The sequence below is a fragment of the Geospiza fortis genome, unplaced genomic scaffold (genome assembly GCF_000277835.1).
Source record: "Geospiza fortis unplaced genomic scaffold, GeoFor_1.0 scaffold188, whole genome shotgun sequence".
In the NCBI taxonomy this organism is placed as follows: Eukaryota; Metazoa; Chordata; class Aves; order Passeriformes; family Thraupidae; genus Geospiza; species Geospiza fortis.
In genome coordinates, this window is record NW_005054337.1 from 980,751 (window position 1) to 997,048 (window position 16,298).

The 16,298-nt window shown below is 43.1% G+C and overlaps 1 protein-coding gene across 1 annotated transcript; it reads left to right on the forward strand.

The window, feature by feature from the left end:
• Window positions 1-7,356: 7,356 nt before the first annotated feature.
• Window positions 7,357-14,732, forward strand: BIRC7 (baculoviral IAP repeat containing 7). Its single transcript, XM_014307546.1, has 8 exons — window positions 7,357-7,392; window positions 9,576-10,104; window positions 11,105-11,204; window positions 11,790-11,871; window positions 11,961-12,006; window positions 12,897-13,115; window positions 13,977-14,042; window positions 14,533-14,732. Exons 1-8 carry the CDS (start codon window positions 7,357-7,359, stop codon window positions 14,730-14,732), a joined length of 1,278 nt encoding a protein of 425 aa, XP_014163021.1.
• Window positions 14,733-16,298: the final 1,566 nt, after the last annotated feature.

Genomic DNA, 16,298 nt, shown 5'->3' on the forward strand with positions numbered 1-16,298 from the left:
GGCTGAGGGGGCGCATGGCGGACGCGGCTCCGCCCCGCCGCTTGCCACAGCGTGCTCGAGCTTCCCGGCCTGGGGAACGGGAGCTGGCTGAGGCCACGGCTCATCGCTGTGCGCGCATCCCGCGGGAGGAAAGGGTTCTTCGTCCTGAGGGTGGTCGGGCACTAGAACGGGCTCCCCAGGGATGTCGCAGCGCCGAGCCTGAGTGCTCGAGATACGTACGGATAACGGCACATGGAGGGGTTCTTGGGTGTCCTGTGCAGGCCCAGCATTGGACTCGATCATCCTTGTGGGTCTCTCTCAGCTGAGAATATTCTCTGATTCTGTTCCTCCCTCAGTCTTCGCGAGGACTCTGCCTCACGTTCTCAGGATCACTGAGACAGAATCACTGAGCTTCCCGGGCTGGAAGGGGGACCCAGGATCACCGAATGAAAAGAGCTCTGAGACCATCAAGTCCAACCTATCCCCAGCACCCCTGGTCAGCTGCATCAGGGCAGTGAGTGCCAGGCCGCTCCACAGCCTCCCTGGGGCCACCCATTCCAATGTCTAATCACTGTTTCTGTGAAGGAATTCCTCCTGATACCCAGCCTGAACTTCACCAGGTGCAGCTTAAGACTGTCAAGGGTCATCAAAGCCCAACTACTGTGCTGGCACAGGACACCCTCAGCCAGCCCACCATGTGTCTGAGAGCATTGCCCAAATTTCCTTGAGCTCCATCAGGCTCAGTGATAATGATGTCCTGGGAACCTGTTCTGGATCACCCAAGAGCTTTGGGAGACCCACTTTCCCTCACACAGCCAGTCTGACCACTGGCAGCAGCCACCCTCAATATGGGTTTTTATCAGATTAATTTTTTCCCCTCTTGTCCAGCTGTTTTGGAGAACCTGGGTGGAATTTGGGCCCCTTAGCCCAGTTTATGTTGATTTCAGCAGGGTCAAGGTCTAAATCCCCCTAGTTATGAAGTCTTGTAACATCTCCATGCTTAATTTTGGGGGCAAAAGTGGCAAATTCTAGTTCTTGTGGAATACACTTGAACAACACAATCATGCTTTCTTTTAGATGGAATTAAAACCAAAGTCTTCTCTGTGTTCACATATTTGAAAACTGTTTGAATTTGTACTTACCATTCTAATAAAATATCTGAAATGAAGGGTCCAATTTTATCCTTTTTCTGATCAGACATCCAGAGATAAGGAAGAAAGAGCGGTGCTTTAATCCTCAGCACCTGCAGATGCTTTGGGTTCTCTGAATTAGGTAGCAAGTAATAATGAGTATTTTCCTAGAAAATACTAATTTTCTCAGACTGGTTTGGGTTGGAAGACACCTCAGAGATCATCTTGTTCCAATCCCAGCTGTGGGCAGGGACAGCTCCCACTAGACCAGGTTGCTCCAAGCCCTGTCCAAGCTGGCCTGTTCCAATTCTGTTTGCTTTTGGTGTAAGTTAGTAAATCCCTGCTGTGGGCACTCCCTGAGTGAGCTGGAAAGTCTGTCCAAAGACCAGAGCTTCAAGAAACAGGACAAAAAAGTGATCATTGTGGCAGGAGAGAGGAACATGTGTGCAGCAGGAGAAGGGAAAGGCTGGGTGCCTGGGTGATGGGCACTGCTCCGAAGTCCATGTGATTGTGTATGTTCACATCTCGATATAGAAACGATGTGACTGTGAATCATCCTCGCCAGGAGAGCATGTGGGCAGGATGTTAGAGCTCTGTGCTTCAGCATCCCAACACACAGGGGGCTTTTAGGCTGTACCTGTTAGGTTAGACCCAAAAGTAGCATGTCACATATGTACATGCATGTACACATCTAAGTCTTTGTGGGAATATTTTTTTTTCTGTTGCATTTGGAAAATCTGATTTTTTTCCTGATAATGCTAAGAATTATCATGTCTATCTGTTGAGAAGTACATAGTCTTTTAGAAATAAAACCAGTAACATGAAAAGTCTCAGTTGAAGGACATGGATAAGGCAATATTCATATTTTTATGTGTATTATATAATTTAGGATACTCTTGGAGTGTAACATTGTAACCCAGAGGGAAACATGGGGTTTGGTTCTGTCTTAGTTGAATGAAATGTGTCCTTCTAGTTTAAGTAAAGGTTGTACTTACCTTTTTCTTCCATTGCTAACATTGAAATCTCAGAAGAGTTCACGTGTAAGCTGCAGCATATTTTTGTTGGTGTTTTTATTATTTGTTTTTAACATAGGTTTTACAGGAATTTTATGCAGCCCTCTTTTTTATGAGCATGGAAGAAAATCAAATATTGCCATAATGGAATCATCTCCCTCCTGCACTCTACACCCCTGTGGAATGTTCCCAAACCAAGGATCCAGCATTCACTTCCATCATTTTAGGGTGAAAAATTAAAGCAGACACACAGAGAAATTGTATCTGTTCTCCTCTCCTGTTTCTCATGTCACTGACACATTGTTTGTGAAAACATGAGGAGGGAAATCATATGCAAAGAGTGTGGCCTGTGAACAGATCCCATCTGACATCAGCATCACACATGCTGTTCCCTGCAAGACAAATTCCTTGGAAAGCTGTGGCAAGGAGCTCAACAGAGCAATGGCTGAGCACAGGCATTCTCCCCTGTCTCTTGATTTTCATCCTTGGCAACTCCTTCTTGCTGCTCTCTGGGGTTTCCATGAAATTGTAAGGTCAGTCTGTCTTTGCTTACTTTGTTGTGCATTTTTCCCTTCAGCTCTTTGCAGTGACTTCAGTTTGCTCTGTTGTCTTTCTTCCTTGTCTTTCAGTCTTGCTATTGATTATTGATACAGGGACAAAATAAACTCATTGCAAGCCAATTTGCATGGAGAAAAGCAGATGATTGTAGTGTGAATAGCTCAAGAATAGATCTTTCTGCCTGTTGCCCAAGCAATATTCAGGCAGCCAGGCACATTCTCTGCAATAAAAACACAGTCCAAACTATAGCAGGATTTAATTGGAAAATCAGATGTTCTGTGATTCTTGATGGCTGATTTTCTGCCAATTATAAAGTAGGACAAGCTCCATTAGAATCACAACAATGCCTGACAAATCCTTCTTTACAGGTAATTTAATGGCTGAATGGTGGAACTGCGGCCACAAGTGGATAAGAATCTCTTCTGAGGAGCTGTTAGTTTTATATGTGAATAATTTGGAGTTGCAATGCCACTCAGTTTACATGAGGCTCCAGGTCTTCTGCTCCTCTACTTCCTGCCTTGGAGTAGGTAAAAGGAATAGAGCCCAAATGTGAGGCTCCTCTATGTCAGAACCAGAAGGAACTGGGAAATGATCAAAATCAGTCAGAGGGAGAGGAAGAGGTGCAGTTCATCTTTGGGGAAACCTATCAGGTGCTACTTAGGAAGTAAAAAAGGAAGAGAATATAATTTGCATTTTCCATACTCACTGTGGGAATGTACTTAGCCCTACAGTTTTCCTCCTCAAATTTTATTTTGTATTCCCAATCCCTGTGCTGCTGCTCAGGCCTCTAAGCACTCTGCATGCTCTTTGGATCAGTGGATTGCTATCTGCTGAAAACTGAAAATAGTTCGTTCAATTTGCAGCAGCAGTGAATTTTTACAGATTTTTTCCAACTATTCAGAATGTTATGGGAAACAAAAAAAAAAGACAACAAATAATGGATGGGGTTTGGGGTTGCTCTTAATTTCTTTTTTTTTTCTCTTGATTATTGGGTTAACTGGCAAGGGCAAGAAGGGCTAGAAAACTGAATGAAGAGAAAAAATAATCCTTGAAAAAGAAACTCACATTTTCTCAGCTCCAAAAGATATTTAGAAAAATAAAAGAGAAGCTATTTTCTACAAACACTTTCCTTTGAAAAAGAACTGAACAGTGGTCAACCCACTCTTCAAAACCAGAAATATTTTTATAATAGGCTGGACACTGAAACCATGAAGTTTTTAGATTTTAAGGCCAGTTCCTGTACTGATTTTTTGAGTATCTGCTGTGCTTTGCAGATTTTCCTTTTCATATGTACTGTGTTCTGTTCTGTGGGCTGGGATATTAATAGGATTTGATTTAAAGCACTTTCATGAATCACGTTGCAAGCTACATTTAGCTATTCCTAACTATTACAATACCTAAAGTTTTGAGGCAATCAAATGCCACAGTAGTGGGGGCCAGAGGAAAGAATTAGGGCAGGAGATGAAAAGATTTGAATCCCTGGGAAATCAGTTCACAAAATGGGTGTTTGTCACTCACCTGTGTTAGTTCCAGCAGTCTCTATGTATAGTATGTGTACTTTCTACAAGAGCAGGCAGTGATAGGATAAGGGAGAATGGCTTTAAACTAAAAGAGGAGAGGTTTAGGTCTGATATTAGGAAGAAGTTCTTTATCAGATGGTGTTGAGGCCCTGGCACAGGATGCCCAGAGAAGCTGTGGCTGGAAGTGTCCAAGGCCAGGTTGGACGGGGCTGGGATCAACCTGGGATGGTAGAAGGTGCCCCTGCCCATGGCAGAAATTGCAATGAGATGAACTTTAAAGTCCCTTCCAACCCAAACCATTCTGGCATTCTATGATTTACTTCATAGAAACATTTTCCAGGCTTTCTGAATAAAAGATTGTTAATGTGTGAAGAAATAAACCGTTTATTAGTGTGTTTTGTCACTATTCACTGAGTTGGATCCTGTTTCCTGTCCACAATGGATTTGTTTTAGGGATGCTGTGGAGCTGTGTGTCAGCACCAGCAGTGTGTTTTGGTGCCTCAGGGCTGCCCTGGGAGGCAGCTGAGCAGATGGGCTCCTCCTGGGTGTTCCTGTGGCAGGAGCTCCCCAGAGAGCAGCAGTGCAGGTGCTGCTCTGCAGGAACAGACCAGCAGGCCCTTCAGGGGAAGGAAGGGGGAGGACAACACAAAAGGAAGAGGCTGCCAGAAGAGGAAAAGAGAGGCCCTAAACAGAGAAACAGATCTGTGTCTAGGGCTTCAGGTAAAAGGATTTTGTCTACTCTGCATCAGGCTGCAAAGCAATTACATCACAGACTGTGAATGGTTTATTCTGGAAAATGGATCCACATCTCAATAGTGGCTAACATCTGAGCAAGTGAGAATGGGAACTATGCCATAAATTTGCTCGATACCCAGTTCCTTTACACATCACTGCAGTGACAAGCTATGGTGTCTCCTTTTGTGTTCCAGCTGCTTCATTTCTTCACCAATGCCAACTGATACCTTTTTTTCCTCCTGTTATAAAAGCCTCTTTCCTCAGTAAACTCTTAATTTATTGATGAAAGCACAATAGTCTACCTCGAGCTAAGCCACACAGAGCAGCTTCAGCCCCTTACAGCTGTGTAGCACCTCTGGGGTGGAGATGCTGAATTCTGCTGGAGTTTTTCCAGGGCCTCCAGTCACTTCAGTGCTTTCAAGCTCTTCATTATGCTGCCTCCAGATATATTCTGCCCCTTGTATTTATTGATTGTTTTCCTTCCAAATCAGGTTGATAATAGCAACCAGATTTTTGGTTAATTATGTTTATATTACTTTCTTCATCGAGTGTTTCCAATCACTGTCTAGTGATGGCAGTGTTGATCATTATCACTGATCTGTCCTGGACTCCTGATTGATGTTTACTGAGTCCCACATTTGTTTATCATTAGCTCATGACACTCCTCATTTTAAGAAGTATTCTGAAGTTCAATAGGACATCTTAATGCTCTGAAAAGAAACTGAAAATGTATGACTTGCTAAAAAACAGTATAAGTTGCATACAACAGATTACTGAATATGTTATTTGCTTTCCAAATTTTGATGTGCTAAAATAAAACCCTATCATTTATACATGGTGACTTGTTTTTACTTGCTCTCAGCAGCACACTTGGAGTCATTGCATCTTCTTCTGCTACAGTCATCTCACTGGTTCTCCTCAGCTCTCCTCTGTTGGTGAAATGTTCCCCCTAAAACCACGAGTGTATCCCCACAGATAATCGACCTTAAACCTGTCCTAAGTTTTTATGATAGAAGAATGTTATGTATATAAGAAAAAAACCCAAAACAAGTAACCAATGCCAGAAGCAGACCAATGTTGTCAATTAACTTAGAAGGTGTTTTTGAGCTCCTCTGAGATTTATACAGCTTTTCCCTCTTTAACAATCAGGCTGGGGTTTCCCCTAAAACAGGTGGAATTGTGCACACCTTTGAGAAGCCAGGTGGTTATAAGCAGTAGAAGATGAGGTTATTGTTTGTAAAATGCTTGTAAAATTCAGAATTATCAATCACTCTTATTGATTAGCAAGATATTTGCTACAACCCATCAGCAGACCCCAAACAGCCTCTGCAGGAGGGATTTTGTTAACTCTCTCCTTTGGATTTTTAGGATGCATTCTTCAAAAATCAGCATAGACTCAGAAAGGATAGGATCCACAGAGTGGAAGATAACATGCAATTATCTTTATATGTATTTTATTACAGAGAAATTCACTAAGGACAAACCTCCCAGTACATTCTCTTGTTACAGCATTCTGTAAATGTCATATAAAAGCACTGCCCTCTACTGCTCAGGGGCTTTCATTAACGAGTATTTAATTAGCAAAAAACCCAACACTTCTTTTTAATGAGAATGATTGTATGGGCTTGCCTGCAAAAAGAAAGGACTCTGGATCTTTTTATCAAAAGAAAAATGATAATTTATAATTTCTGAGAAACATGAATCACCTATGTTCTTGTGTTTACATGGAGAACTGATATTTTGTCAAGAGTTTAGAAGAAGCTTTATGCATCTTCTCAGGCAGGGGTAAAGGAAAACACATTTTCAAATAATTGCACCTTTCAAAACCATCATTAAAATCCTCCATTTTGTGGAATTGTGGCCACAGGAAGGCAAAGGAATAGGAAGATTTCAAGTTGTGAAGATGCAATTGCAGAAAAAAACTTGATTGCTAAAGTAAAGGCAATGCAATCTGTCCAAGCTGTCTGGAGAAAATTCTTGTTGCTATTTATCTGCTAATTTTACAGTACATTTTATTAAGAAACTTAAGGTGCAAAACATGTGAAAGCAAGCTGAAAAAGTTGCAGAAATACTGTTAATAGAGTCACAGAAATAGGGATGTGACAGCCATTATGTCATGGGAGTCAGGACATCACACCTGGCACTAGACTAGGTTTTAACAAGATCTGGTATTTTCTGGAGCACATTTGAGCTTAACTTTATACCTTTGCCTTGTGACTCCATTTTATAAAGATGAAATTTGGACTCGTTAGCCAATAGAGACCTTCAGCCCATCCCAACCAATTGGGGGCAACTCAGCATTATAAATGGCCTCTGAGGCAGGTGGGCTCACTTACTCCTTGGCAGTTTTCTGCTTTGGGAGGGCATCTGAGGAGAGAAGATTTTTGTGTGAGGCTTGTAATGTTGAGAGAGTTTTAAATTATGGAAGCCTTCTGGGGTTTAGTTAACATGTTTCAGGTAAAGTTGGGTTTTTTTAAGGAATATTTTTATTGTGCTAATTGTTGGTATGAGCTTGTAATGTTTCTTTTGGCTTTGTATTCCTATATAAGTAGTGGGCTGTGGTAGAGTATTGGTTTTTAGTGGTGTTATAGCTATTTAAAATTTTAATTTGGTTTTTGTGGAGTCTCATTAGCAGAGTTAATGAATCTTCTGCAGAGTATATAAATATGCAGGTAAACCATAAGGGGCTTCTTAGTAAGCAAAAGATAAATATACTTGTTCTCCTATGTTGCACCTCTTATTAAAAAAAGCCTTTTGTGGAAGAAATAATTTTCTTTGTGAAGACACAAAGCAAAATCTGTGAAGCTTGCTCTCAAGGGCTTTCTGGGTGGAGGAAGGCTAAGATAACCTTGCTATCATCTCTGTGTAACCCAAAATTTGTTGTAGCTTAAGAGTTACAGCTTTTGCTTTGTTAAGGCTCAAGATGAGAGCAGCACTGCTCGTGGAGCTGTGGCTGATGAACAAGCTTCTGTGTTCTGGGAGCAAAATCTGCTGTGAAGGCAAACAATCTGCCTCTCCTCAGTCTGCTTAGTTTGCAGATTCTGCTGGGCATCAGTGACTGATGGCCTCAGAACTTGCTTTCTCTATGGACTTCTCCTTACACCAGTGACACAGTTCTTCTTTATTGTATGAAATAAAGCACAGTTTCTGAAAGAGACTTTTAGAGCCTTTTCTTCCAGCCCTGGTTTCTGTCCCTGTCATTATAGAAGGGAATTCTGGTTGCTAATGAACTTTCTCTTCCTTGCTATCTTTTATTATAAGAGGCAAGTGGTTGAGTAAGTTTGATTTTGCTTTAAAATCTCACTAAATATGTAATACCTATGGAGGACAGCTGTGAGTTTTGTGACTAAAATGACCTGTAAGCTTTTTTCCCTCCCTAAATGTGCTGCAGCCCTTAATTAAGAGAAACAGTTCTTCAGAGATGCTTCTGGCCTGAGTGTTTTCTAAGCCTCTTAGAATCTCTGTGATGGTGTTTGCTGCAGAGTAGCTGCTGGATCTATGGTCTCCACTTGTTTGTATTTTACTGTGCACTGCTCTAGTTATCTATTATTTTAATGTGCTGTACCAGTCTCAAAAAATTGTACTTTATAACAGTGTGTATTTATATTTTCTTTTCCTGTGTGATGTCTTGGGATCTGTGCTCTAATAATGCTTAACCCTGATAACCAGTAAATAGGAAGTTGCACTTCCTTGAGTTGAACTCGCCTATTGAGGTGGGAAGGGATTTGGAGGGCTCTTAATTTTAAAAAAGGGAGTTGATTGCAACTTTCACTTAGTCACATTGTGTAGGGACTTCTCTCCAAAGGAATTAAATTGTTCCTGGTCCTCAGTTGTGTCACTGTAGGGCCTTTTGAAAGTGTCATTGCCAGCCATAGGGAAATTGTTGGAAGCAGTGGCTGAGTTGCAGTTCAGCTTAATCCCCCAGGGAAGGGCTGTTACCGTAAGCAGAGTGAGAGCTTGGAGAATCAAGCACTTGGTAACTTCTTTAATTTCACTCTTCCTCTTGCATGGAAGTAGCACAGGCAGAATATGACAAAAACTAGAAAATCCTTGATTTAAGGACATCACCTCATAGAAACTGTACCTAATTATTTTAGGCCATGGTTTGGAAAAGTTCCGTTTTATAGAGCTATTTCTAGATAATCATTGCTTAATAATAATGACAATAAAAACATAAAAAATGTGATTTTTTGTGTGGTGTTTGGCTGTAAATGGGAGATTGAGACGTTATTTGTTTGGGTGTGGCTGTTCTCTGTTTTGTTATGACATGCCTGGTTTAGGGAATAAAAAGCAGAGCCTTTTTCATGCTAGTTTAAGGGCTTAGCAAAATGGCTGGGGATTTGTCTTGCCAAAGGTTCAGCTTGGGAGAGAGTACAGGTTTTTTTGCCCTCTGCTCTCTGTTTCATCTTTCCTGTAAATTGGCAGAGGGCCTTGGAAAGCTCTGGACTCTTCCCATCAGACACCAGTGAAGGCTCAGCAAAAGTCCAACAGCAAAGTACAGAAGCACCAGATCTGTGACTGGGCTGCCATTCCCAAACAAGCTGGGCTTTGTTGTGAGCAGGAGCTTTCTGGAATGGGGAATAATACCACGGGGTGGGAATGCAGCTGACTGCCCTGGGCTCTCCCATCCTCTCTTGCAGAGCACGGCCATGGGGGATGCAGCACCAGCAGAGCCTCCAGAGCCCAGGGCTGCTCGCTGCAGGCTCTTCAATTCCAGCATGAGGAGCGCGGCCAGCAGGCTCAGGACATTCCAGCAGTGGCCCCGCGCTGCCCCCGTGTCTGCCCGGGACCTGGTGGATGCTGGATTTTTCTATGTGGGCCCCGGGGATGAAGTGCAGTGTTTCTGTTGTGGTGGTGTCCTGAAGGACTGGAGACCTGGTGATTGCCCTTTAATAGAGCACGTGCATTTCTTCCCTTCCTGTCAATACGTCCGTGGGGAGAGTGCTGGGAACCAGGAGATGCTGTCCCTGCAGGAGATCTTTGACACTGTGGATGGGCAGTTCCTGAGTGTCTTGCAGGGGATAGTCAGTGAGGAGACAGCCATGCCTAATGAGCCAGAGTACCCTGAGATGGTGACAGAGGAGATGAGACTGTCTACATTTGAGAACTGGCCACAAAATTCCAGCATGCATCCAGAGCAACTGGCTAGAGCAGGGTTCTTTTACACAGGTAGGTACCCTGGGGAAATGTTCTTGACTCTTATTCAAGTTAACTTTTGAAAGTTTCACTGTTTTATTGCTCTTACAAATACCTTACGTGTATGCACATGTATTGTAGTTAAAAACCACATCCTTCCTTCTGCCTGTGCTGTTTCTCTTGCTCTTGCTTGTGCAGAATTCATTTCAACATTTAACTCCTGTTTGGGTCCTGGGGGTCCACTAGTAAGTACCTCCTTGTCAGCAGGAGAGGAAAAGGTGATGTGTTTTAAACAGATGTTTTATGGACAGAAAAGTCTGTGCTTTAAGATGCATTGAGTGTATTTATTCCTTGCATTTTTAAAAGGACTTGAGGAGCTTGCTTGGTGTGTCATGTTTTGGATAGGCTGTGTCTTGCACTGAAGCCTTTTCTCAAAACCCCAAACCTGAGTGACAGCTGTATGGAGTCTGCCCTTCTGCCTGTGGCTTGTTCCTCTAAGGACTCTTCATTTGAAATACAGAAATCAGATACCTTTTTTGTTGAGGAAAGTTGGCAATATTTATTGTAATCACATGCATGTGAATATCAATATAATGTTATTCTTTCCCTTTGAGAATGCTTTGCTGGTTAGGTAACACGTCTGAAGAAATACTCCTCTCTGAATTAACCAGCCAGAGGAAATATTTGCACTATGGCAGATTGTGGTTAGTGAGAAAAGTGTGTTCACAGGTGTAACTAATTACAGCTCTGCTCCAAAGGCAGGCAGGGGGATTGGCTGGGGGGCTTGTGCATGGGAGCTTAGCTGCTCCCGTGGATGCTGCCTGTGAGCTTGTGATCCCCTTCTGGAATCCTCTCAGCCAGCTCTGGGAGCTCAGACTGAGTTCCTGCCCCTGTACAATGTGCACTGTGTCAGTAAATTGTCATGTGTTCCTCTCTTCTGTCCAAAGCCTGTGTTTGTGCTGAGTCTCACCCAGGGTTAGTGTAGGGCATGTAGTGTCTCAGGTGTCAAATAATCTCTTGCTCTCCCTTTCAGGACGAGGAGATGTAGTGAGGTGTTTTTACTGTGATGGAGGTGTGAGGAGCTGGTCCTTAGGAGATGATCCTTGGAGGGAACATGCTAAATGGTACCCAGAGTAAGTCAGTCTTGGCTAACAAATACCCCAAAAGATAGGTCATGCATTTCACACTCGTACTTTGTTTCATAGGACAGAAATGTTTATATCCTCTCACCTTAAAAGCAAAATAAAATGCTCAAACTCTGGTGGGATGGCACAGTTCAGACCTGAGATTCTTTAATTTGACTTAGAGTTCACCATCTAAGAGTTCAATTAAAATAACTTTCTTTGGCATCAAAGAAGAGCTTTTATTACTCCTACTCTGAGGTACAAGAAGAAATTTTAAGCCTTGGTTTGCTGCAGCAGTTCTTTTTTCTTTCCTGTGAACTGCTCTCTCATCACAGTTCCGTGGTCTACTGTAAAGCGTGTTACAGCTGAGCTCATCTTGGGCCAAAATGAAGACTGAATTAAGGGGGAGGGATCATGATCCTCTTACTGTCAGCCTTGTGCAAGAGGTGGGCAGGTGAAACATCTGATACCCTGTCTTTAATGGATATATAGAGGTTTGCTCACTGCCCATAATACCCTTTGCTTCTAAATTTCAAATGGCTACTTGCACTTGGGGGAGCCTGTACTAATGTATTTCAACTTTTCTGCTCCTAGGTGTGAATTTTTACTGCACTCAAGGGGGAGAGAATTTGTTAACAGTGTTCAGGCAACCTTTTCTGGCACCCTGCTGGCTCCTGTGAGTCATGAACATTTTGTGTGTAGTGGATTAGGTCTGGTCGATGGGAAAGTTTTGAACACAGGCTTCTGTTTTTGTATCATTTTCAGAGACATTCCTGGGACCAGACTGAGCAAGACTCCTCTCCTTCCCGAGGTCAGTGCTGTAATTTCATGGTGTTTTATCTTCTGGTGAATGTGGTGTAGTCTGAGTTCCACCAGCCCACCTCAGCTGCTCTGCCTTCTGTAGACATGGTGCTTGTGAGATGTTATGATATTCTAGAAGCTGTTTCACTTTGGTTTTAGGAAATGGTCTCTAGCTCAAGAAACAAAATTTCTTGTTCTTGTGAGACCTCTTAGTCAAAGGCCAGAGACACTTATCTAGTCTGCTGTGAGTTTGAGTGCTTCCCTAACTTACCTTTGGCTTTTGATGCTCTTGCTGTTGATGTCTGTCTGTAAACCCCTTCACTACAACATTTTAAACATGCTTGATAAGAAATCAGAGAATCTAGATGTTCATGAAAATGTTGTTGCTAGGATTTACTCCCATTTATCAGTTGCTCCCAGAAATATAAGTAGGTGAAGTTTGGCTCCCATAAGCTTAAGCAAAACTTGAGCCTTTGAAGAGACTGCCAGTGAATTTCCTACTTCTGTTGCTACTGATGAATGGTTGAGGTAGGAGCGGCTTCAATTGGGATGTTCCACTTGATGCTCATGAAAGCAGTTCTGAGGCTTCTGTTCTGGGATGTGAAAACAGAGATAAGGATTCTGGACTGATGCCAAACACAGGAGACTGTTCACTGATAAAGTGAAATAAACCATCCAAAATAAGTGTCTGGGCTTTTATGAAATTGGCTTTGATTAACTTCCTTGTGAGTAATGATTTGAAGTAAAAAACAAATGTGGGAGTTAATCTAGCTAAGTGGACAGCTTGAGGAGTGTTCTAGGGTATATGAATGCCATTTTATGTAGAACACCTTCAAAGAATGGCACACTTTTGCCCAAAGCTCTGCCTTTTTGGTAAAGTGCCTGTTCACTGCTTTACAGATCCTCTGAGGAACTGGAAATTGCTGGCTCATCCATCTGAGGATCAGAGTCTCATAGTGCAGAATGTCCTGCAGATGGGCTTTGACCCCACCTGGGTGGCAAACCTGGTAGAGAATAAATTTGCGCTGACTGGGACTTTCTACCTGTCTGAGTCTGAGCTGATTTCAGACCTGCTGCAGCCAGGCTGGGGGGCCAGCAGCAGTGCAGGAGGGAGGAGAGGTAGGCCTGACTCACACCTGGGCTGGGGGTGTTTAACCTCTTCCTCACCGCACCTGGAGCACTGCTGGGGGTGTCCTGAGGGTCTGCTGGAATTGTGAGAGATAATGCCCCCAAGCCTGCCTTTCCTTGGGAGCCTGAGCAATGAGGTCCTGAGTTAAAGAAACCTGGAGAAGCTGTGGTTGCTGGCATGTCAGTGGCTGGATCTGCCTGCACTGGGCTGTGCTGGGGATATCCTTGGTGTTTCCTGCTGCCCTCAGACTTGCAGTAACTGGCACTCCATGATGTGCAGGCTTGTGCACAAATTCACAGGTGATCCAGGCAGAGGCAGTTATCTGAAGCAAAGCTCCTAGGATGGATAATCACTCCAAGCCTATTTAAAATTGGAATCAATAACCTGTTTAGAAATATCCATAGTTCTTGTCTAGATAAGATATATTTTTATTAATTTCTGTCTTTTGTTATCTGTTTTGTGAAGTCTGTTTGCCAAGTGAAGTTGAAGGTGCCGTTCCAAAGCTCCTGCCTCTACAGCATGGTCTGCCACTTCTGTAGCTAACACGGAAAAAATTCCACAAAACTGAAATTTTGATCAAATAGTAGCACAGGAGCTGGAATGACCAGCTGATGTGATGGATAAGCCACCTTTGAGGAGAGAATGTGATGTGGACAGACAGGCCTGGGCAAGGAGGTGAACTTGAATAGCTGCTGAAGCACCACAGAGAATATCAGCCATGCCAGGCTGAGATTAGAAATTATTAACCAAATGCTACTGAGGTCCAGAGTATTTCTTGCTTCCACACAGCACTGCCAGGAGAGGAATAAAGGAGGTAGCATTGAATATCATCATCTTTTCTGGTTCTACAGGTGCTGTTCAGAGAGACACTGGAACATCAAGACAAGAAATACGATCTGTGCAGCAAAAGGAATCAGGTACTCTGGGCTGGCAGTGTGGGGAATTGACCTTAAGCGTAATTGGGTGGAGTTCTAGAATAACAGTATCAGTAGTCATTATGCTAACTCATTTTTTAAATTTTGAAGAGGACTGTGTGCTAGTTAGAGTGGTACCTGAGCACAGGAGCCCTTATTCAGGGATTGGAGTGCCCCTGTGAAGCAGCTGTTACAAAAAATCAGTTTATGGGGATAATTTATGACCACAGTAAATGCTGTTGATCTGTGTCCCTGCTCTGTCCAGTGAGTGTAGATAAGCTGAACCTTATGTAGATAAGCCAGTCTATAATAGCTGCAGTTTTTCTGCTTAAATGAAACTTTCCTGAGAGGTACTTTTGCCATCTTCACAATCTCTGAACAAAACAATGGGCAAGTTGCAGTTTGACTTCCTAAGCTGTCACAACTGGCACTCTGGAGCTGTGACAAAACACTAACAGTTTGGGCTTTTGGTTTTTCCTTTGTTTTTTGGTAGAGTCTCAGCTGAGCACAGAAGAACAGCTCCGGCGCCTGCAAGAGGAGAGGATGTGCAAAGTGTGCATGGACAGAGACGTGTCTGTTGTGTTTGTTCCCTGTGGCCACCTGGTAGCTTGTGAAGAATGTGCCCTCAATTTGAGGCTGTGTCCCATCTGCAGAGCTGCCATCCGGGGCACTGTGAGAGCCTTCATGTCCTGAGCCATGATGCACCCAAGGGGAAAGATAAGTCCACACAACTCATTGATAACTCAGCAGAGGGAGAAAATAAGTAAATAGTTTGCTGGAGCCAATCTTATTTGCCGGGTGGCTTGGCATAAGTGTAAAAACTCCCTGAATGTGTCTCCCATACACAGTGTTTCTAGGAAGAACTGCTGGTTTGATCTCCTCTTGCTTTAGGACTGCTCCAGGAGAACTCTGCTGGGTTCTTTTGTCCTCCAAAATGAGGCTTTTATTGACAGAGATTCTCCTTCTCCACATTTTTGTGTTCTCAAGTGAATCTTTGCTCTGTGTTGAAATCAAAGACTGTTTTCAGCAGACTCTTTTTTCTCACTTACTTAGCAGTTGTCTAGAGATTATTCTCTTAGGGATTCCTTCAGGAAGTTTGATTGAAAATGGGAGTACTTTTTGTACAAAATGCATTCCATTGGGACTAGAATACTCAGCAACAATGTATTGTGGGGGAGGGACAATCTACCTTTTTCTCCCCTTTTTGCTGTCTTTCTTTTTTTCTCCCCTTTTTGTTGAATTTTCAACAACTGATGTAATGTTTCAGTAATACTCAAATTTGCATAACTAAGTGGAAAAGTCTGGCCTAACTCTCCAAGCTCTCTGCTCTCAGCTGACCTCCCCTGGTGGAAGGCTCTGTGCTCAGGGTCACTGGATGGTCTCCTGGAAGCTTCTTATGGAGCTCTTCCCTGGCTGTTGGGTATTATCCTGGTAGAAAACAGTTCTGGAAACATAGCTTTTTAGAAAATATCTTTGCTGGCTAAACTGGTGATTCTTATTTAAAATGAAATATTATATCATGTAGCCGAAAAGAGTAAGTTTCATCCAAGCTGCCCCTTATTAAGTGAAGGGAAATGACATAAGTTTTTAAAAATAAACTGTTATTTTTCATGGAATAAAATTTTTCCTTTATTTAACTTAGAGGTTTGAGTATCTGATTCTAGTACAATTCCCTACTGGGGGAGGCGTGTGATGGTGTCCTAAGATGTTGGAGTGACATCAGGTTGTAAACAACATCTGTCCTTCAGTGCTACGTGGGCATGAGTAAGAAAAGCAGCTGTTCTGACCATCCATCAGTGTCCTTTGGAATTTACCAGACAGCACGTGGGTCATAGAGCCTTGGAATGGTTTGGTTGGAAGGGACCTTAAAACTCATCCAGTTCTGCCTCCCTTCCGCACCTTCCACTGTCCCAGGTTCCACCAAGCCCTGTCCAACCTGGCCCTGGCCACTTCCAGGGATCCCCAGGCAGCAACAGCTTCTCTGGGCACCCTGTGCCAGGGCCTCAAAACCCTCACAGGGGAGAATCTGGCTCCTCAGAATTCTCTTAAGCTGCAAAAGAAGGGATAAGGATGAAGGGGAATAAGGATCTGATACATGAAACTGTGCAAATGCAGAATAATTTTGATCTGAACTCCTTGTATAATTTTGGTAGGTGGCTCTTTAGTGTGTTTGTGGTTCTGGAACTGCTTCCCTTTGGTTCCAGTTCTGGTCACTAAACAGCTTAGGGGCTTGCCTGTGAGTCACTTTAAGGTGTCAGT

Bases quoted from the DNA above. Each gene is read 5' to 3' on its own strand.
- BIRC7 (XM_014307546.1), top strand. From the start codon at position 7,357: ATGGAAGCCTTCTGGGGTTTAGTTAACATGTTTCAG. The intron at 7,393-9,575 runs GTAAAGTTGGGT...CCTCTCTTGCAG, and splicing joins GTTTAGTTAACATGTTTCAG to AGCACGGCCATGGGGGATGC. The intron at 11,872-11,960 runs GTGAGTCATGAA...TATCATTTTCAG, and splicing joins CTGGCACCCTGCTGGCTCCT to AGACATTCCTGGGACCAGAC.